This window comes from Mirounga angustirostris, unplaced genomic scaffold (genome assembly GCF_029215605.1).
Source record: "Mirounga angustirostris isolate CCGP_5_RB_7025 unplaced genomic scaffold, mMirAng1.0.hap1 SCAF_10, whole genome shotgun sequence".
NCBI lineage: Eukaryota > Metazoa > Chordata > Mammalia > Carnivora > Phocidae > Mirounga > Mirounga angustirostris.
Genome location: NW_026991718.1, coordinates 59,794,730 through 59,818,764, shown reverse-complemented (window position 1 = coordinate 59,818,764; position 24,035 = coordinate 59,794,730). Strand labels below are relative to the sequence as shown.

At 36.8% G+C, this 24,035-nt stretch overlaps 1 protein-coding gene and 1 pseudogene across 2 annotated transcripts in view; one reads left to right on the top strand and one right to left on the bottom strand.

Moving 5' to 3' along the window:
- The window catches only part of PUS10 (pseudouridine synthase 10), a 68,455-nt gene extending 44,563 nt beyond the window's left edge, over nt 1-23,892 (bottom strand). The window contains exons 1-4 of one of the 2 annotated variants that reach the window (XR_006792523.3): nt 23,665-23,892; nt 20,241-20,381; nt 17,089-17,352; nt 16,033-16,119 (exon numbers count right to left, since the gene is read on the bottom strand). Coding sequence is in view for 1 of the 2 variants with exons in the window: in XM_045884938.3 (XP_045740894.2) it covers nt 16,033-16,119; nt 17,089-17,352; nt 20,241-20,366 (477 nt within the window). In the remaining variant the exon portion in view is untranslated. The remainder of the gene's footprint in view (nt 1-16,032; nt 16,120-17,088; nt 17,353-20,240; nt 20,382-23,664) is intronic. The other variant, XM_045884938.3, reaches the window with a different exon arrangement.
- Nucleotides 12,368-14,096, top strand: LOC123851277 (annexin A2-like; annotated as a pseudogene).
- Nucleotides 23,893-24,035: the final 143 nt, after the last annotated feature.

The following is a 24,035-nucleotide window of genomic DNA, read 5'->3' as shown; positions in this document are numbered from 1 at the left end:
GGCAGACACTTAACCGACTGAGCCACCAAGGCGCCCCGAGAAATAATCTAGTTTAAAGCTAAGCAATCAATAGTTTTAGGGTTTGAATGTTTATTCAGTGTCAGTTTGAAATAATTTTTTCTTGGCCTGAGTAAATGAATATTGTGGGATGAAAGCATAGGAGATGATAGTTTTTACACAGTATGGATTTGGATTGCTTTTGTAGATCTTTGAAGTGATTTTTATGATTGGTAAAGTTAATATAAATAGTGAAATTAATACAAGAGGTGAACAAATTTATTACCTTTATTTGGAATTGCACCAATTTTTTGGTTCCTGAGACCAATGGATTATTACTTTTAACAATTAAAAGTTTGAAAACAGGGTGCCTGGGTGGTTCAGTCGGCTAAGTATCTGACTTCAGCTCAGGTCAGGATCTCAGGGACCTGGGATGGAGTCTTCTATCGGGCTCCCTGCTCAGCGGGGAGTCTGCTTCTCCCTTTCCCTCTGCCCCCCCCACTTGTGCGCTTTCTCTCAAATAAGTAAATCTTTTAAGAAATAAATAAAAGTTTGAAAAACCGTATTATTATACATGGAGGCATGAATTAGTTCTTGTATACTTTCTCAGTAAATAAGTTTTGAGTTTCTATTATTAGATTCACAATCTAATGTTTTTATTAAACTATATTTACAATAGAAGGATGTCAAAATAATTTGTGGGTTAAGTGATAAAAGTAGGAAGGGTAGTAAATGTAGGGCTATGAGACCATTTTCTCATATGAATGATAGAATTTTTGATGTGGTACATATATTTGCCTCATTGTGTTATAGTTAATATAGGCTAGTAATAACTATGTTAATTCCTTAGGATAATGGTAATGTTGGATCATGAAAATGATGATGTAACTACAAATAGTTCTCCAATTAGGCTAACTGTCGGGGGGTAAGGCCAAATTGGTAAGGCTCACTAGAAGTCATCATGCTGCTATTAGTAAAAGGAGAGTCTGTAATCCCTGAGCTAGAATTATAGTTCAGCTGGGAATCTGTTCATAGTTTGAATTTGCTAGGCAAAACAGTGTTGATGATGTAAGGCTGAGGGCAATTATTAGAGCTGTAGCTCCTATATAACTTCATGGTGCTTCGATAAGAATGGCTACAATTACTAGTGCTATGTGGCCGACAGAGGAATATGCAATGAGTGATTTTAATTCTGTTTTCCATAGACAGATGGAGCTGGTTATAATTATTCCTCATAAGAATAATGTAAGAAAAGGATATGCATGTAATTTGTTAGGGGGTTTAGTACTGTGACTCATAATATTCCATTAGCTGCTTAGTTTGAGTAGTATGGCTACAAGCACTTTGGACCCAGCAGCAGGGCGTTTCAAACATGCTTTTGGTAATCAGAGATGTAGGCCATAGAGAAGTATTTCTACTACAAATGCTATTATGTATACTAGTCATAAGAAAATATTACATCAAGAACTAGATACTGTTTCAGTTCAGTATTGAATTATTAGGAAGTTCAATGAACCTGTAAGATTTTGGATAAAGATTAGGACAATGTGAAATGGGAGTGATCCTACTAGCATATAAAATAAAGTCCTGCATTTAATCGTTCTGTTTGGTTTCTTTAGTGGGTGATGATGATTAGGGTTGGAACTAATGTTGCTGCAAATAAAATATAAAATAAAAGATTAATTCTGTAGCAGTAAAAATTATAATTAAGAAATTTGTAGCATAACTAGTATTGTAATATATAGTTTTTAAGGGGGCGCCTGGGTGGCTCAGTTGGTTAAGCGACTGCCTTCAGCTCAGGTCATGATCCTGGAATCCCGGGATCGAGTCCCACATCGGGCTCCCTGCTCAGCAGGGAGTCTGCTTCTCCCTCTGGCCCTCCTCCCTCTCATGCTCTCTCTCATTCTCTCTCTCGCAAAAAAAAATAAAATAAAATAATAATAATATATATATATATAGTTTTTAAGGAAGGTAAGTGATTCTTTCATCTAGTAATAGATGAAACTGATTGGTTATGGGTATTAGTGGAAGAAGTCATGTCTTTAATGTTAATAAGGGCACTGACAGGGAGAGAGTATGAGTGAAAAGTTAAGACTGTTGTCATTAAGTTGATTTAGGAGGAATGAGCTAATAAGCTGATTAATAGGCTATAAATTAGAGTATTAATTCAGATTATATTTAAATGTATTCCTTATGACTCAGCAATTCTATTCACAGGCATATACCCTAGATAAACGCCTGCACATGTAGACTACAGCAACAAGAATGCTTATGGTTTTACTGTTGGAAGTAGCCAAAAACTAGAAATGAATTTAATATACATTTATAACAGTATGAATAAACTGCAGTATATTCATGCAACTGAATACTGTATAGCAATGAAAATGAACAAATTATAGCTCCACATAGCAATACAAATGAATCTCTCAAAAATAATATCAAATAAAAGAAGCCAGACACAAAAGATTTATCATGTTATGATTCCATTTTATATAAAGTTCAAAATCAGGCCCATTTAAACTCTAGTTTTAGGGGCAAAGACAATAGTTACCTGTGAAGAGAAGATTGGAGTTAACCACTGATGAATATAAAAACAAAAACTTAATAAAAAGAAAATGAAAATAATTCTATTCTGGGATAGATTTCAACCTCAAGGACTCATCATGTAATCCATGTTTTCTATAAGGCCATTACTTAAACTATGAGAAATGAAAGACTAAACAAACTGGAATAAGACTTTACCTAAGATATCCACCACGTTAACCAATAGACAATAGACCACAAGCTCAGGAAAAAAAAAAGTCTGTGTTGTTTATCCGAACAAACACACACTCTGATTCATTACACTATACCTGTAGTGAGTGTGACTAAAAGCTCTTCAGAAGACACATGTGGTACATCTCAATCTTATTTGCAAAATAACTCAGGTTAGGTACATCATTACAAATGCTATCCAACAGAAGTGTTCTGAATACATGTCTACATTTAAAAATCTTTTGGAATACCAATTTACTATTCCTGCCTAGTTACTGATTTACTTAATAAGGCTTGAGTCCACATGCCCACTTCCTTGATAGGGTGAGGATTTCTGAGATGCTTTCAGAAATATGATCCAAGTCTCATTAAAATCACTTTCTCATGGTTTCTAACATTAATTTAAAGTGATAATACCAAATGAGTATCATATAATCATTACACATCATAACATCTTAGTTTCAGAGAAAACTTAAATCCTAGATGTGAACTGAATTCTGAAAAGAAACCACATTATGATTCTTAATAGAAGCATAAAAGGGCTACCTGTGTTGACACCTTTGCATCTCTTTCATTATTTCATTTCCTTTCGCATGCTTCATGACTACATTTAAATAAAATCCATTTCATTTTTTCCCCAACCAAGTTAGTTCCCCTTAAATTATCTCTGCCCAGATACTCACAGTAATATGTTAGCAATCACTTCAGAGACAGACAGATCCCACCAGAAAAAAACATCAAGAGTTTCAATCAACAGCCACTTACATGGATAGCTTTTAAATTACGATGTAATGAAAACAATATTCGACCCTTTAATTTGGCATATATTTGTTATTTGTTTTTAAATAAAAAACTTGACCTCTTCCTTCTGCTAGTGCCTGCTCTGAGCACTCTTGCCATGATTGTAGAGACTGCCATACATCCAGCTGATCTCTGACCCACCAAACGATACAAGCAGTAAAAAGGAAGTAGCACTGAGAAATGACAGCCCAATGTTCAACTAAAGTCTTTTACATGAGAGTTTTATAAATGATTAGAGTATCCAAATTGGTTGAAAATTATTTATAGCATTAAAAAAATTGGGTAACTATGCATAGTAAACATAATGACAAAGATTTCATTCATATGCGAAATTTAAGAAACAAAACAAAAAAGCAAAGGATAAAAAGAGAGACAAACCAAGAAACAGACTCTTAACTTTAGAGAACAAACTGATGGTTACCAGAGGGGAGGTGGGTAGGGGGATGGGTGAAACAGGTGATGGGGATTAAAGAGGGACTCGTCATGATGAGCACTGGGTGATGTATGGAACTGTTGAATCACTATATTGTACACCTGAAACTAATATAACACTATATGTTAAACGTACTGGAATTAAAAAAAAATTTTAAAGATTTTATTTATTTATTTGAGAGACAGAGAGCATGAGCTGGGTGGAGGGGGGCAGAGGGAGAAGCCAACTCCCCATTGAGCAGGGAGCCTGACCACTCGGCGCTCAATCCCAGGACGCTGGGATCATGACCTGAGCTGAAGGCAGACGCTTAATGACTGAGGCACCCAGGTGCCCCTGGAATTAAAATTAAAAAAAATAATAATAATGGCAAGGAGAAAGACAGTTTTTCTCAGAAAAAAATTTTTCAGATAAATATTTCCACGTAGGCCTTGAATGGTATCTACTCTAAAAAATGGATTCCATTAGTATTGATCCTGTATTAATATCAGTGAAGAAAAACAGAGCAGGTTTTATTTAAAAGGGAAGATTTGTAACGATAACTTCCAATATTTTAAGCAGTACAGCCTATTTTTTAAAAAAGAAGCAGGAACAGCTGCAGCACTACCATTAATCAACACCTTTTAACTGACCTAGTCTAAAACTATTTCGTTGATCTTTCCTTTTCTTTTTTTTCTTAGAGAGAGAGAGAGAGAGCACAATCAGGAGCAGAGGGAGAGGGAGAAGCAGGTTCCTGGCTGAGGAGGGAGCCCGACACGGGACGCGACCCCAGGACCCTGGGACCATGACCTGAGCCGAAGGCAGACGCCCAACTGAATGAGCCACCCAGGCGCTCCGATCTTCCCTTTTTCTAAAAGGGAAGAGAGTACTGGTACTATTTTTTTAAGAAAGAGGTTTCAGACAAGTCAATAATGAAGTTGGATGAGTCCGACTTCAGAGTGGCACCTGCCACCAGTCCCTCTTCTTGGACATTTGAACACATCTGTGACTTGGCTGAAAACATCACTGTTACTCCCACCTCCAATTATTAAGGGACTATAACATCATAATTCATCATCTCACACACATATGGACCTATCGTCCCAAGATCAAAGGAAAATCCTCACAAAGATGACTGGAAATTCCTCTATTTTAAGATATCTGGTATAATAAAATATTTGATGCAAAACCTCTTCTGCACCTACTCTAGTCATCTGATAACAAAATTAGAACACAAGTGTGGGGGGTGCCTGGTGGCTCAGTCGTTGGGCGTCTGCCTTCGGCTCAGGTCATGATCCCAAGTCCTGGGATTGAGCCCTGCATCAGGCTCCCTGCTCGGCGGGAAGCCTGCTTCTCCCTCTCCCACTCCCCCTGTTTGTGTTCCCTCTCTCGCTGTGTCTCTCTCTGTCAAATAAATAAATAAATAATCTTAAAAAAAAAAAGAATACAAGTGTGGTGGGAAAGTCTTTAAAAATGTGATTTTTATGGGCACCTGGGTGGCTCAGTCGGTTAAGCGTCTGCCTTCGGCTCAGGTCATGATCCCAGGGCCCTGGGATCGAGTCCCGCATCGGGCTCCCTGCTCCTTGGGAGCCTGCTTCTCCCTCTGCCCCTCTCTCACTCTCTGTCTCTCATGAATAAATAAATAAAATCTTAAAAAAAAAAAAAAATGCTTCCTGATCTCAGGGCATGTTTTAAAAAAAAAAAATGTGATTTTTATTTTATTTTAAAGATCTTATTTATTTGAGAGAGAGCATGAGCAGGGGGAGGGCAGAGGGAGAGGGATAAACAGACTCCCTGTTGAGTGGGGGGGCAGGGGGGACCTCGATCCCAGGACCCTGAGATCATGACCTGAGCTGAAGGCAGATGCTTAACTGACTGAGCCATGCAGGCACCCCTGTAATTTTACTTTTAAAGCCATATTTTTGGAGAATCACCAAATCAACTAGTGATTTATTCTCACTCTTATGTTAAGTTCTGGTTCCATATTTTTTTTCCCAAGGATCCTTTCTCTAAATTTGAAGATACTGCACACTCTGAAGAAACAAAATACCAGTGAAGGTCAAAACCTAGGCTAAGTCTCTCCTATAAACACAGCAACCCACTTTTGAAATCTTATCAATTCACAATGTAGGCAGTAGGGTATAGTAATAATCAATAGCATAAACCTTAGAGTTGGGCAGATGAGTGTTCAAATCCTAGATCTGTTATTAGCAATGTGACCTTGAGTTGCAATTTCATCATCTGCATAATAGGATAATAATACCACCTACTTCAAGGGATTATGATGATTAAATTATATATTACATATATCAAAAATATATATCAAATTATATAAAAAATAATCATAACTTAGTAGGTTAGAATTACTAAGTCTAAAACATGGTGGTGATATCAGAAAAAAAGAACAGTTGACGTGACTTCTCTATGTAACAAGAGAAACCCAAATCTGAAATAGGCAGAGCCTAAAATTAGAAGTTCCCTTTTTCTGAAACTTAGTTTACTAGGCCACAAAGCCCTAAAATTAATGAGAAAAAGTTTGATAAGGAACTCAGTAGTTGATAAGTAGCAATGGGATAATATATTGCATCTGATGGGGAAACTGAGTTTTAAAGAAAAACGAATTGCTTTGTCTTCTATTCTTTATTGTATTTCTTATTCCTTGTATTCTTATTGTAAATTTTAAAGATGCAAAAGTGTGACAATTCACAAGAATGAGACCATACAAATTAAAACAATAAACTTAAAATTTTAAGGCTGCGTCATGTTCTTACTGTACCTTGCTACCTCTCAATTACCCACATGGGTTGATCAGCCCCAGCAACCTCTTCTTTCTTGCTACCTCCTCCATGTATACTTAGCTAGTTCAGGCCAAGGAAAAAACAAAGGTAGGAAGTAAACATATGCATATTCAAGTATTTAAACATATGTCTGAATACCCGCCAACTGCGTTCCTGAATTCAATCCTACATTATATTTCTGTGGTGGGCTTTATAATTAGCCTTGTTTGTAGTCCCGCTTCACCATGGCACCTCATTCCCAGGAACATAATTCACTCCTCTTTGCTGCATGCTGCAATGACCTCAGGATTAGGTTTCTGTTTTTTATGTTGGGCTCTCCTGTGCCTGCACCCCTAATAATGGGTTATTAGGCCTCTTCAATACCTGCTGTGACTCCTTGACAGCTGGACATCTGATTCACCCATTCTAATCAGGACTGGGGTTCTGTATAGACTTTGACTATGTCATGTTTCCTTTGTCACTCTTCCTTTCTCCCTTGAACACATGTCCCAGCTACATATTGAGTAACAGAATCCAGAACGTACTACCACGTCTAGTCCCATGTTTCTCCTGATGCAGCATCTTGAGTATACAAGATGAAAAGACGTTATGGTCTAGGGGCGCCTGGGTGGCTCAGTCAGGTAAGCTTCTGCCTTCGACTTGGGTTATGATCCTGGGGTCCTGGGATTGAGTCCCGAGTCAGGCTCCCTGCTCAGTGGGGAGTCTGCTTCTCCCTCGCCCTCTGCCCATCCTCCCTGCTTGTGTTCTTTCTCTCTCAAATAAATAAATAAAATCTTAAAAAAAAAAAAAAAAGAAAGAAAAGAAAGATGGTATGGTCTAAAAACAAAAAAAGAGCATAAATCAGGGAGGCACACCCAAATTCCGACATGCCACATTACACAAGCTTTGGTTTTCTCCTCTTCAAATGAGGATGAGTGAGATGATTAATGAAGTAGTTCCAATCTGAGGCTGAAAAAAATCATCCAGGCATATCTTCTTTCTAAATCACAGATATAAGGGATTCATTGAACTGTCAGAGATTAAAAGAGGATCACCTTACACACAAAGTGGAGAACTCCTGGATTCTCCATCAGAGATTCTGAATGGATTTACACTGAGGGTGGGGCATACTCAGAGCTCTGACAAATCACAGCCATATACGTTATCATCATTCTTCAGTGAGTACCATTAAAAAGCTGAGGGCCCTGTTCTAAATCACCAAGGTCTCCTACAGAATCTAGGATTCTCCTACAGATCTAATGATGCAGACCTTTATACACTGGTGGTGTGCTCACGGGACATGCTTTGGGAGTTACTTTTTATAAGGAAGATAGGTTTAAGTTGCTTCATGTCCTATGAAGGGTTTTTAAAGTTGTAGCCTGTATATCCAAAACATAGCAAGGTTACTATCCCCCCAACCCATCCATGAAGAGTCCATTGAAAGATACTTGAGGGGCAGAGACAGTGATGTCTATAATTTTGCATGTTTTTCAGTGCCTCATTCAGCAACCTAATAAAAACATGTTCTGAATGATTTAGTGGACCACACAGAGATTGAAGCAAGGTCTAACCAACTAACCTAATGAAAAACAGGACTACAAATTCTGAAAACTCCTTAGTAAGCTCAGAAAAAGTTTGTTGGTCAAAGTGAACCTTGAGTTGCTTTGAGAGAGAACAAAAAGTGATTTAGGCAAGGTGTTTGTCATACAAAATAAGAATTTGAGAAGTCACAGAAAATGAACAAAAAGCTAAAAATACACATGCTAAAGTCAGTCGGGTTAATGAATGAGCCTCCACATATAATATGAACTTGAAAGTGTAGTCTCTATACTTGAAGTCAAAGTGATTTCAACAAATTCTGTTCTATGATTTCAACATAATTAGAAAAAACATTGCCCTTTAGAAAAAGTACGTGCATCAATCAATTATGGGTGAGGGATTATAGAAGGGGGTGGTGTTCATAATCCAATTAAGAAAGATCTTAGATTAATGGCTGGGAGTTTAAGAGGCTCTATAAGTACAAGCAAAATTATGAACATATGCACTTTTAGAAAAGGAATTCAGTTGCTTTCTTTAGATTCTTAACGAGATGATGATCCCAAATTGGTTAAGAACCCACAGATTTAAGGCAAAATCCAGTCTTCTGAATACCCATTTGTCAGAATTTAAGAAAAAATTTTATAAATATAAACTGCTACCACAGAAATGGTACTGCTTTTATTTTTGGTTAGATTTCTAGGGCTGTGTATAATTTATAGTACTTAGGGCAAAGCATGGAGATGCTACAAGTATAAAAATGAAAGGGAAAAGTTTTGATTTGACAAACAAAACTCCAACTGAATCAAGTTGCATATTAAGAAGTAGGTGCTTCACACAACCAAAGTAACATTTAAGAGACACTATATCCATTTAAAGTCAATAAAGTGAGCAAACTGTTTCCACACACTACCAAAAAGTGAAACTGATAGTACAATATTGCCCTCTACTGGACCATACTAGTAAGGATAAACCTAAAAAAACAGCAGGACTTTAAAGGGCTTACTTTTAATAGAACTTAACTGAATGCTTTTTTTCCTATAAATGTAAGTTTAGCCTAATATTAGCATAAGTCTGGGTCATTCGTTCTATAATAATTTTAGTGTGGCACTAATTTAATGTGGTATAGAAGGTTAGAAGACTCAATTATGAATATAAGGTAACAAAAAATAACAAATGTAATAAATATTTTTCTTAAAACTATATAGGATCTTAGAGTTGAAAAGGCTGAACAAAGTCTAGTCTAACCAACCAAATGGTGCACACCTTCCTTCTATATATCTCTGTCAGGTAGTTACCCAGCTTTGGCTTAAATATTCTGGTGATAGAAAACACCATCCCTGAAAACAGTCTATTCTGTTCTGCATTAATTCCTTATAGCTGAAAATTATTTCCCTCCTGATTCCATCTCTGCAGCAGAAAAACCCTCAAATATTTAAGAAGAGCAAATTCATGGGGCACCTGGGTGGCTCAGCCGGTTAAGCATCTGCCTTCAGCTCAGGTCATGAACCCCAGGGTCCTGGGATCTAGCTCTGCATCTGGTTCCCTGCTTAACAGGGAGTCTGCTTCTCCCTCTGCTCCTGCCCCACTCATTCTCTCTCTCTCAAATAAACAAATAAAACCTTAAAACACACACACACAAATTTATTGTCTTACAGTACTTTAGATCAGAAGTCCAACATGGGTCTCATTGGGCTAATATCAAGGTGTCAACAGGGGTGCATTCCTGTCTGGAGCATCTAGGCTAGGAGACTCCATTTCCTTGCCTTTTCTAGCTTCTAGAGGCCACCCATATTCCTAGTTCCCTTCTGCTGTCTTCAAAGTGAGCAACATTGCATCTGACCATTCTTTCACAGTCACATCTTCCTCTGACCTTGACCTCAGAAGAAAGATGCTTTTAAGGACTCATATAATTGGACTGAGCTGACTCAGATAATTCAGGATACTTTCTCCATCTCAGGATCCTTAATCTTTTTTTTTTTTTTTTAAGATTTTATTTATTTATTTGACACAGAGAGAGAGCACAAGTAGGCAGAGTGGCAGGCAGAGGGAGAGGGAGAAGCAGGCTCTCTGCTGAGCAGGGAGCCGGACATGGGGCTCGATCCCAGGATCCCAGGATCATGACCTGAGCCAAAGGCAGCCGCTTAACCAACTGAGCCACCCAGGCGCCCCAGGATCCTTAATCTTAATTACATCCACAAAATCCCCTTTTTTCACGTAAGGTACACATTCCCAGGTTTCAAGGATTAGGATGTGGACTACCACAAAACACCTTTCCATTTGTCCTTGTTCCTCCTAAAGTAGTATGCTCCAGCTGAATATGGCACTCCATGAATGGCCAACACTGGGCAAAAGAGGATGACCGTCACCTTCATCTTTCTAGATACTGTACTTCTACTATCTGGACTAAAGTCCAAAGTGGTTACCCACATCACTCCCCTAATTCTTACTGGGCTATTAACTAAAACACCCAAACCTTGTCTATAAACACAGCTTTTAAGCCATTCTTCATTCATCCTTTACTTGGCAGTTGTTTTTCTAAACCTAGGTATAAGAACTTATGTTTACTCCTGTTAAATTTCATCTTGTTAGATTTTCCTTATTCGTGAGATCTTTTGGATCTCAATTCTAATACTCAATCTATCTGCTATATTCTCAACTCTGTGTCATGACACCTGTTGTGAGTGTTCCCATTATATCATCACTGATAGAAATCATGAACAGACAAGGTATGAAGAGTCTTGCAGGACATCAGAAATCTCTCTGAAGTTCCATCATTCTTGAATTTCAATGTGTACTTTAACTCTGTGCCCCATATCTAGAGATTCTGATTTAGGAGGTTTAAGACAAGGCTCAGCAATCTGCTTTCAACACTTTTCTCCAAGTGAGTTTCAGATCTGCAGAGTACACTTGGAGAAACACTGTCCAGTTTGAAATCAGTTATTAATCAGTTCCACTTGGGTATGGCCAGCCAGGTACAACCCACACAAATGTCTTCACATTCTGCTCATGTTTCTTGCCCACTTTCAGAAAGTTATCATACGAAAGAAACCTGCTCAAATGACTAGCTGAATTCCAGTCATACTGGTGCTTTACCCTACTTCCCTGCTCTACCAGTCCTGCTAGCCTATAAAAGGAAAAAATGATGCAGAAATAATTTGTTCTTAATGAATCTGTTCAGTGTGTTGACCAAGTGTTCCTCAGTGCCTACAATGTACTCTTTAGCTCCTGATCTAGAACCTTGCCAGGGTTTTAGGGTCAAGCTCACCAGTTGGTAGTTAACAAAACCACCTTTAGAAAATTGAAACTGCCTTCTTGGTCTCCAGTCATTTGGAAAATCTGCTATCCTTTAAAAGCTCTCAAAGATCATCAACAACTGCAAGTTCTTTCTGAATCCATCCTGGAATGTCATTCATTCAGTCCCGAATACCTGAACCCATTTAGAGAAGCTTCACCATGCAGAGCTTTCACTCTCTCTCACCAATCAATGATCAGTCTACCCATTTAGGTTGAGGATCATTTTCCTTGACAGAAAGGACAGAAGCAAAATAAGATTTTCTAAGTTCCACTCTCTGTATCATCCATCAACAATATCAGTTCCAAATACATCCCCTTTTTCATCTCTTGCTATAAGCATAACTTGAAGTATGCCTGTCTTCCTTAGCAATTCTTACAAGCCTCTACTCATTTGAGATTTTATTTTCCAGTTGCTATTACAGAGCTAAGCCTCCTTCTTACATTTGCATTACTCTGACTTTTGTGTATCTTTTTTTGGAAACTGATTTCAGTTTGGCAAAAAAATTACAATTAGAGCTGGATGATACATACACAGGGGCTCATTTGGCTAGTCTTACTACTTTTTAAATTTTTCAAAATAAAAAGTCAAATAAACATATATAAATATATAAATACAAATGTTTATGTAAACACAGAGAGAAAGAGATGCCCCGATTTCTTCTTCATTGGGATGTATTTTGATCCTTAAACTTTCTTTTATCAGTTGGGGTAATTTGGTTTTAAATAAAGTCTGAATTGCACTTTCTCTGAACCTCCCAACCCTTTTAATTTATCTTCCAGCCTAGATTCCTCTGCCATTTTTCTCTGACTGCTTTTTCTTTGCACTGTTTGACATCAACCTATCAAAAATGAAGGATAAAGGCTCCACAACTGGGGTGCTTGCAGCTCTTGGTGCCTGGCCCAGCTTCAAACTGTTTACTGTTCACGAAATTCTCTGCAGGCTCACCTTGGAGGGTGATCACTCCACGCCAAGTGCATACAGTTTGGTCAAAGCGTACATGATTTTTGACGTTGAGTATGATGCTCTGAACATTGAAATGGCCATCACTGAAATGACCAAAGGGGTGGATGAGGTCACCATTGTCAACATTTTGACCAACCACAGCAATGAACAGAGACAGGATATTGCCTTTGCCTACCAGAGGATCTAAAAAGAACTTGTATCAGCACTGACGTCAGCCTTGTCCAGCCACCTAAAGAATGTGATTTGGGGCCCAGTCACAGGGGACCTGCTCTGTATGATGCTTCTGAGCTGAAAGCCTCCATGAAGGGGCTGAGGACTGATGAAGACTCCCTCACTGAGATCATCTGCTCAAGGAGCAACCAAGAGCATCAGGAAATTAACAGAGTCTACAAGGAAATGTACAAGACTGATCTGGAGAAGGACATCATTTCTGACACATCTGGTGACTTCCGCAAGCTGATGGTTGCCCTTGCAAATGGCAGAAGAGCAGAGGATGACTCTGTCATTGGCTATGAACTGATTGACTAAGATGCCTGGGATGTCTATGATGCTGGAGTGAAGAGGAAAGGAACTGATGTGCCCAAGTGGATCAGCATTATGACCAAGCAGAGTGTGTGTCACCTCCAGAAAGTATTTGAAAGGTACAAGAGCTATAGCCCTTATGACATACTGGAGAGCACCAAGGAGGTCAAAGGAGACCTAGGAAATGCTTTCCTGAACCGGGTCCAGAGCATTCAGAAAAAGCCCCTGTATTTTGCTGACCAACTGTACGACTCCATGAAAGGCAAGGGGACTCGCAATAAAGTCCTGTTTAGAATCATGATCCATCGGGACGCCTGGGTGGCTCAGTCGTTAAGCATCTGCCTTCAGCTCAGGTCATGATCCCAGAGTCCTGGGATCGAGCCCCACGTCGGGCTCCCTGCTCCGCGGGAAGCCTGCTTCTCCCTCTCCCACTCCCCCTGCTTGTGTTCCCTCTCTCGCTGTGCCTCTCTCTGTCAAATAAATAAATAAAATCTTAAAAAAAAAAAAAGAATCATGATCTATCATGATCTCTTGCAGTGAAGAGGACATGTTGAAAATTAGGTCTGAATTCAAGAGAAAGTACAGCAAGTCCCTGTACTACTGCATCCAGCAAGACATGAGGGTGACTGCCAGAAAGCACTGCTGTACCTGTGTGGCGGGGATGACTGAGGCCCACGACAGCATGAACATCCAGGAGTGGTGCTCCTTTGTTTCCAGCTAACAGTTCTAGAAAATAGCCCTGCAAGGATGAGATTAGCATCGCCCCTCCCCATCCTTATTTCAGTTGCCTAAGCATTGCCTGCCTCTCATGTCTAATCTCCTTTTAGCCAAAGAAACATACCAAAGAGTTGGAAGTGAAATCTATGATATGAAACACTTCGCCTCTTGTGTACTGTGTCATAAACAGATGAATAAACTGAATTTTTATTCTAAAAAAAAAGTATAGGATACATTTAATTATGCCTGTTTCTCTCTTCCTATCAGGAGTATAAATTTTTAAAAAGTTAGCAGTTTATTATCAGACTAGATTACTTCTGCCATTATCCTTTAGGACAGTGGTTCTCAAAGTGTGCTCCGTTGTAGCAGTACCAACCTCACCATGAGCTTGTTAGAAACACAAATTCTCTCTCTCTCCATCAAATAAATAAAAAATCTTAAAACAAAACAAAGTAATAAAACATAATAATGGAAAAAAATTGCAAAGTGAACCATAAACACAATTTGCTAAAGAAATCTGGGTTCTGAAAATTGTATATGGTGTGTAACACTGTGTACTTTTTGAATAATTATTATACTTAAGAAATGAATGAGTAAAAATATATTACTCAATACAAAGGAAAACAATGAGTCACTTAACACACTATACTGTGGCAATGTATTACTTCCCCAATAACTGGAATAGTCACATATTTCTGTTAAATAGTTTAGGGGTTAAAATCAGTTACAAGAAGTAGAGTTTATAATTCTATTTTTTTTAAAATAGCATTTTCTATTTCTAACATGGAATATAAACACTTCATAAGTATTCAATAAATATTAAATGGATATGTTAAAATCATCATTTAAGTGATAAAAATGGAAAATACAAATTTTAATGTCAAAATATAAACTCAGAGGAAGAGTTTGGTGGTAAGATATATAACCACACTTAGAAAATATGCTTCTTATTTCTTCTAAACACTGCAACTTTTTGAGCCACTTAGCTTTCAGAAGTCTGTTTCTTGCTACCAAAATCGGACCCTGAAAATGACCTATCAATGAGAAATGCTTTGATGATTGACTAGAAAATGACTTTATGTGTTTATAAACCGTACATCATCATGATCCCTTTTCTTCTGTTTCATCATCTTACCATGGACAGAGATATTACTTAAAACCATTCTACTCTTTTTCACTTCCCAGCTCTTTTCTATCATTCATCCAGCTTCAAAAGGTCTTTAAATCAATCTTCAGCCTTTTGGGGGCTAATAAACATTATTATTTGCTCCAACATATTTTGCTCACCCAAAGAAGGTGATGGTATGAGATATAATGTTCTAGTGATGCTTTCAGATCCTTAGGGAAAAGACACCTTACACACATAAATGGATATGTTTAGAACTCATTGTTGTAATTTGAAATTACAAAGGTCATTTTCCCTATAGGACAGTTTTATGTATTCATGTCCGTTTTGACACACAAGAATGTTACAGTAATGACTACTATTATTTTTTTCACTTAACAAAGGAAAAAAGTTCAAATAAACATGAGGCTATTTCTTTCCCTTTTCCTGTTGACTAAAAGGGGTGCCAACTTTTTGTATTTTACTCCAGAAAATAAGAATGTTCATCATAACTGAAATGACCCTATACCCGGACCATTATAACATGCATACATCTACCCCAAAACATCTCTGAAGTTCTGGTCAAATCTCTTTCTCTGACCAACATGCCTCATACAGATCTAAAGCTTAATGAATATATGCTATAGAATGAGGACCTTTAAAAAAAAAAAAGACAGTCTTTTCAATGGCATAAGGAGCACTGTTTTCTTCACTAAGTCTTCAAAAAGTGACTTAAACTAGTCAGTTTACATGTTGAAAATAAGAGAAATTCTCTGAAATCTCTACCTTTAGAGGACTCCTGACCTTTGGGATTTTCATGCCCAAAGGCACTACGCTTTTATTACATAACTTCCCATAGAAGAATGAACCATGTGATATTCTCAATCCTGCTGACACAATAAGTATTAAAAACTAAAACAAACAAACAAACAAAAAACCCAGTCCTATGATAAACTAAATAATTCCTTTTCTCACCCATTCATTCAACATTATTAAGCAGCTATAATAGTGCCATGCTTTCAGTCATCTATCATTCAATAAGTACCCAAAAAAATGGAAAATACAATATGGTACAGAAAATTTTAAGTCTCCTTTTTTGAGATATTTCTAGCATGCATTTCACATATAGTTTTATGCATTTAAATGACCTTACCTCTCTTACAGATAGCTGTGGTGGAAAGGAGACTGAAAATACCAAGTTGGTAAATTCAAACCCAGAGGCCTCAACTTTTTGGCACACCTAAAAAAGTATTACATAAAAGCATTTTTTATTACATAAAACAGCATTTATATATATAAATTCTCATGCATTGCTGAAAATTTTACTTATTTATTTATTTTTAAATTTATTTATTTTATTTATTTATTTGACAGAGAGAGACACAGCAAGAAACGGAAAACAATCAGGGGGAGTAAGAGAAGGAGAAGCAGGCTTTCTGCTGAGCAGGGAGCCCAATGCGGCTCGATCCCAGGACCCTGGGATCATGACCTGAGCTGAAGGCAGACACTTAACCATCTGAGCCACCCAGGCGCCCTGAAAATTTTACACCAATCTTCATAACATGGGTTTTTGGTCCAGGAGATGGCACTACACTTCTAAACTTTCACCTCTGGGAATTCTCATAAGCATCCCAAAAGCAAGCATTTGCTAACTAAGACCCTGAAGACTGATATCACGAGATGCCAACACAGCCAGGACTCACTTGCAGAACAATCTGTTGAATGTCAAAATAATTTTCTCTTAGATCACCTCATAGCTTAAGATTTTTAAACAAAATAAAGCCAAATTTGGCACTCTTGACAGCTGGAAACAAAAGGCAATCCCACATTCAATCATGTATCTTCCATAAAACTGTAACACTTGTCTTTTCAAGACACTAAAAGGTATGACTAAGAGCTTTTCTCTAACTCCTTAGTTAGCTATGTTAAACAGCAGAGGGAAAAACCACTATATTTTTCTTCATTTGAGTAGCATTCATGACTGAAATACATGGACACCTACTTCATTAATTTTCAGTTATCTTGTTAATAAAAAAGTAATTTGAGAATAGTAGGCTTGTTTATTTTTTAATTAAGAAATGTTTTAATGATCCACTGGTGTAAAACAAGTTGAAATGAATGGTACTGTTACTTTAGATACAAGAATTCTAGGCTTTAAGACCAAAAATTTCTACATAATTGCACATATAATAAAAAATAGATTATTTACCTTTTTAATGAACTCTTTTTCACAGAATTCTTGAAGAATTCCTAGACATACATTGCACACATTTAAATTTGAGTTCTTGGAAGCAATGCTACCATCTTCAATAACGGAGATCCTTCCCTTTCCATTTTGACTTAAATTATCAATCCCATCAATCCCATCTTCTAGTTCTTGTAGTCGTATTTTCTTAGGAGGTGGGTTTGGAACTTCCGAAATTAATTCATCTTTTTCAGTTTCCAGAAATTTCTGTAGTTCATCGAGCAACTCCTAGAAAATTAATTTGAAAAAAGTAATAACCCTTTTATAATGCCCTTAAGGTTAAGATGAAAACAGGAGTGAAATTATGATATATTGCAGACTTATACAATGTTGATTTATATCAATTTTGGAGCAATTGATTAATTTTATTAGCCAGCATTGGCTTTCTGGGGAATTTGAAAGAGAATTACCTAACTCCCACAATATATGTGTGAATATTTTTCCAAAAGAGTTTCATATATTAGTGAAGCTAAAGTCCTAAATTTGAGGCAGAAGATTCCATTAACAAATTTATTACAGGCATAACTCGTTTTACTGTGCTTCAGTTTATTGTGCTTTGCAGATACTGCATCTTTATAAATTGAAGGTTTGCGGCAACCTTATATCGAGCAAGTCTATCAGCACCATTTTTCCAATAGCATTTGTTCACTTTGTGTCTGTGTGTCACATTTTAGTAATTCTCACAATATTTGAAACTTTTTCATTATTATACTTGTGATAGTGATCTGTGATTAGGGATCATGACTCACTGAAAGCTCAGATGATGGTTAGCACTTTCTAGCAATAAATTATTTTTTAATTAAGTATGCACATTTTTTAGACACAATGCTATTATAAAATAGACTACAGTATATAAGTTTCATCTGCACTGGGAAACCAAAAAATTACTTTGACTCACTTCATCATGATATTCGCTTTATTATGATGGTCTGGAACCAAACCCACAATATCAATGAGGTATGCCTGTAATTTGGTTTGTAGTTATGTTGTGAGGGTCATTCACTTGCTAATTTTAGTAAGAACAAACTTCAATTCTAATTATCAATAAATAGAAATACAAACTGAATTTCCATCCTTGCTAGGTTATTTAATAATCTCACAATCTAAAACATCTGTATAATATTAATATGAAATCTGAAAAATTAGAGATTATACATCTATTAAGTAAAAATAATTTCAAGTTACTAAACAAAGGTAAACAGTTGCTGGCAATCCTGAAAATTGGCACAGTAATTACAAAAACCATTTATATGCATTAATTAAAAAGAAGCCCTCTATTACATTCTGGTTTGCCTCATTTCTGTCACCCTTTGTACTAAAATGTTAAAAGTTGCATTCTTTTGAAACCATTCTCATATTTCAGACATTTCACCCATCTAAATACTCAGAGGACTTTTTCTGTTTTGTCTAAATTAGATAGACTTTATTATTCAGTTGCTGAATAGATATCCTTTTAAAATTTACTACTCAGATTACAATTTACTGACTCTAAAGAAAAAAATCTTTCACTCGAACAAATTTAATTCATTTTATTAGGACAGCAGCTCTATTTCAACTTTAACAGAAATACTAATACACACATACACATATAGGTATATCATGACCCACACAAATATGTTTATTACCTAAGTTCTATAATTTCAATATAACATAGTACATGTATATGTATGTGTACATACATAGTTAGATGACTACAAAGATAAAAATTTAGGTACATTTACCAAAAAAATTGTCTTCAAATATTTTCATGTGTTTTTACATAAAATGATACAAATAAAACTTGGCAACACTAAGTCTCTTTATATAATATATATTTTAAATCTTAAAACATATTTTAAATAGAAAACAAATGCACAGAATAATAGAATCATATAATGTGTCTGAAAATGTGTAAGGAGAATTACACAAAACCAGTATGATTACCTCATAGTCATAGTGTGTATAAATGAATATACACATATATATATTAATCATCATAGCATATGTACCATTTTCAAAGTGTTTTCACATACTTTATTAGAAATTGTCCCTTAAAAATCCTGTGAGGTGGATGTTATCATCATTCCCATTTAGAGAGGAGAAAACTGAAGCTGGAACTGGGATTCAAATCCATGTCTTCTAGCTCCAAATTCTAGGCTTTGGATTCAGACAGACAGTTCATATCCTAGCTTGCTCACTTAATAGCTGTGTAACTTTGGGCAGGTTGTTTAACCTCTCTGTGCCTCAGTTTCTTCATCTGAAAATAGAGACAATCATAGTATGTACTTACCTAATAGGTTATTATTAGGATTAGATGAGAGCTTGACATATAAAAATGTTATATGAATATTAGATATAATTATTTCCAAAATAATAGAAACAAATAATACATAGGAAAAATGATTGATACTGCTAACTCCTGAGCATTTTTAAAAATTGTAAGAAACTGTGCATGTGTGTATACATAGTGTTTATATAGGTATATATTTACATATGTATAATTACTATCTGTCTCTAAAAAGAATGTCACTATTGGAATCAAGTATACTTCACAAAATATGTTACACATTTTTTGTGAAAGTATTCTGTTAGTCAAAGCTCTCTGTATATTACCATAAATGTCAAAGATCCCTGTATATTATTTTTGCTATTATTAATAGCAGTAAATAATGATGATGATAAGCATTTACTTCTGGAGGGTTGCAAATACCTATTTGTAAGTACAAATGGTAATAAAGAAAACAGAAAAACAAAAAAGGCAGCCAAATCCACAATGCCTCCCCTTAATAGAAGATCTCAGGACTGTCATCCTCCTCCTGTCACATCTTACTAATATCTGGTTAGAAGTACTATTTTGTGATATCTGTGTTCTCTTTAGGAGAGGTATATACAAACATTAAATACACCAGGGATTTGCTCCACAAAGATCCCACTACATTAAATGTTAGATATAATCACTTAAGAAGGAACTTACAGTTTTATGGTACCAAAACGAAATTCCAAATTTACCATTATCAGTAATTATTTTATTATAGTTTTTTTAATTTAATGAAGAGTTATGGACAGATACTTGCCCTCAAATGTACAGGTATTCATTTTAGAATAGAGAACTTTCTTTAGAAACAAAATGAAAGTACCTTGTAGGGAAGTTTGTAAGGTGCATGAAAATCCACACCACAGAATCTGTAAATACATCTTGGACAGGTACCAGTACTGAGCAACAACTGGGCCACATGCTTGTTTTCCTCAGTCAGTGGAAACATATTGAATAATTATAACTAGAAAGAAAGAAAAAGTAATGAACATCTTTTGTGTTTTACTTTCACAGGGAAATATGTCATCACCTTTAGGGATAAAAACTAACTTTTATTTGAAAACATTATTTTGTACTCTCCAATAATATCCTTTTCATTATATGCATATTGAAACATAAACTTGAAAGACATTTATTAGATGGGCCAGGTAAAAGTTTCTAATTATCAAGGAATTTAGTGTAGCATTCTGGCTTATGATAAAAGTATATCAATAAAAATAAATAAAAATAAAAATAATCAAGAATGGTTGTCTCTGAGGAGGGTAATAAAAACAAAGAATACAGAGTGATGTTTTGTTATTTTGTACCATTCAGTGTTGTTTGAGAACATAAAGTAGTAAATTCAATAAACTTTTCCTATTAGAAATTAAAAATGAGTTTGCCAGGAAAAAATAATTAGATCAGTCTATATATTTTACTAGCCTCAATGATAGTTAAGCAGTCAAGTATTTAAAACAAATTGATCAGTAGATCTAAGGACATCGATTATACTTTGACAAAATAACTAAATGAAACCAACTATTAGCAAAATGAGAAGAATCTGCTCCTTTCATGCACAAGTAAAACCTCCCCCCACCAGAAAAACCCCCACAAATTAAATGCAAAATAATTTAGAGTAATTATCATCTAAAACAAGCTGTTACTTTTCACAATTTGAATAAATGCCCTTAGAAACAAATTAGAGAATGGAGTAAAATCCAATATAACTCTCCTGTTGCCAGGAAGGAGGTGTACGAAAATTAAATTACCTAATTATTCTGTTTTGCAAAAACAGTTCTTCTGATTAATAAATCAGCTCACATTACTTTAAAATGAGGAACTAACAATATTTTATAAAATAATGATTGCATGGCAATGTTGTGGTATGGTGGTCATACAGATAAAAAACTGGTGCTTTTTAATTCATGCAGTTTCACAATTCAAATGAACTTGCTTAAAATTTGTGGGAGGGTGGAGCTCTTACCAACTCCTTACTGTGAAGATGTGATTCTTAGAATTAGTTTGTACTTTCCAACCCTTTAAAACCCACTCCTTACTTGCAAATTTCTAAATGTTTGTGGCCACTTATTGAGAGAATATCCTTGACACAAAATAATGAGGAAGGCAGGTATATACTTCCACAAACCCCTTCACCATAAAAATCAGTTTAGCAGCTAGGACTACAAAAGACAGATTGCCTCCTGCTGAGTTTCAATTCAGGTAAATACAGTATGGGAGCTGGCAAACAGGAAGAGAAAGAAGAAAATAAGACTTTGCCTGGATACACCAGTGAGAACTCTGAGACACAGGATTAAAGCTCTGATTTAGGGTAGCCTAAGTAAATTTGGGCTCAAGGGCATTTTCACAAAAGGACAGAATTATGTGGAGAACACCTTGTATATAGAGAAGCTCTGTGTGGTCATCATTATATACAAATGATCTGAATTCCTTCTGCCAGGCCATTTAATCTGCTAGTTTGATTCTGAGAAAGGGTTGGGATTCAGTGAGGGGTTGATTCTCAGCATTTAAGGTATATCCCTGACTGCAATCCCCTCCCAGAGAAACTATTTCTGTCTCACTCTATCTTTTCTCCACCTTTCCATTACTTAAGACCAAAGATTTCATTTAATTCAGAATTAACCTTTAATTCAGAAAGAGAAACAAACCCTCTGGGTAAATAAGGACACGAGTAAGTTCTTGAAAGAACACGTTGTATCAAAGCTTTCCCTGGGGATGAAGTTAAATACTATTATTAAAATGGATGCTTTCTAAGGATAAGATCCCTCCATTTGCAACAACATGGATGGACTGAACAGGTTATTATTCTAAATGAAATAAGTCAGACTGAGAAAGACGAATACCATATGATTTCACCCCTAAGTGGAATTTTAAAAACGAAGAAACTGATGGTTGCCAGAGGGAAGAGGAGTGAGAAATACAGTTCCAATTATGGAATAAGTTACCAGAATAAAGGGCAATCATTTGTAATAGGTTATAGGGTGGTAACAGATGGTAGCTACATTTGTGGTGGGCACAGAATATCATATACAGAAGTTGAATCACCATGTTTTACACCTGAAACTAATGTAACATTGTGTAAGTACACTTAAATAAAAAAAAATTTTTTTTTTTAATTGAAGAAAATGGATGCTTTCTTTCCTTTGGTTCAAAGACTGAATGTTTACTTCTCCAATAGGTACACTAAGAATAAAGGTATTATGCAAAGTCAATAAATGACATATCACAATCTCTTGGCTCTGAGAAGTTCCCAAACCTGTTGAGAATTAGGAAACCTCCTGTCCTGAGTAATTTGAAGAGGTCTTAAAAAAACAAAAACCCTCTTCAGTGTGTATGTGTCAGTAACGGCATGGTCTTCCAAACCCTCAAGATTATTTTCCTTTAGCAACAATCAAGAGACTTCTCAAACAAGTTAACATTAAAAGGAGGAAACGCGTTCTGTCTCAAATTTGGTTGTTTCATCTTGACGTACAGCACTGAAAGGATTTCAGAAGTCATCAGAAATCAGTTGTTCCATATGAGGTTTATTATCCTTGAAAGCAAGCCCTGAGAAATGCATCCCATACTGTAAGGTTTTCATTGTCGGTTGCCTTCGTTAAGATTTTCGTTTAAGTGCTTCTTTTACATAAAGAATTGGAACTAGTCATCGCAACAGAATCTCTTCCCACGTGTCGGATCTTTACGGGGTTTGAGTCCCTTCCCCACGAACCAATGATAACTGGAGGAGACGATGGACTTTCTTTTCACCTCTTGGACTTAGAGAAACCATTCGTTGCAAATAGAGAAGGAGCGGGGCATGTGAAAAAACACCAAAATGGCCAGACTAAGTCTCACATCCCGTGATCTTTCAACACTCATTTCCATACAGCCGTGTGTCATTGTCTCACGGGGGTGGGGGAGTGTGCGGATTTTTCAAAGGCGACCCTCACAACTTTATTGTGCTACCGTTATACTCAGTTGTAGAATCTAGACTCTTGGAAATTCATCCAAGGCCTAACCTCCAGTCTTTGGCCAAGAAAGCCCTTCCCCTCCCTCAGTCAGGTCCAAGAAACTTCCCGCTCACCCCTCCTTGCTAACAAGGCCGCTCCAGCAGGAAGGAAACTATCCCCTCCATCCACACCTCTCCTGCGCCCAAGTCGTACCCCCACCCCTTAGACCTTCCTGCCTCACCTTCTACCGCGACGCCGGAGCCTGAGGTTTAACCCCTTCTAGCCCCCCAGAGGGAACAGGGAAGACTAAAGATAACGCACCTACTGCGTGTAGCAATTCTGTTCCCCGAGGAAACGAAAGCTTTAGAACGAAAGTACCAGGCCCTCTCGCAAGGGCTGAGTGAACTCTCTCCTCTTCTTGTTTGTGGAGAAACCAAAAAAACTGCCTGTCGCGCCGCCACAACCCTTCATCCCACCGCCACCCACGCTGGGGTACAAGTGCGTGGGATTGAACTCCGGGCCAGAGCCCGACTAGTCCCAGAGAGGCCTCCGTGGGACTCCGACGTCTAGGGCGTCCTAGCCGCTGCCAGAAATATCGATGAGCCCTCACCCTCAGGTTTAGAATGGAAATTCTTGCTAAGGCAAATAAAAAGAGAGTATTCCCCACCCCGGTGGATTAGCGGCGTCCTCCT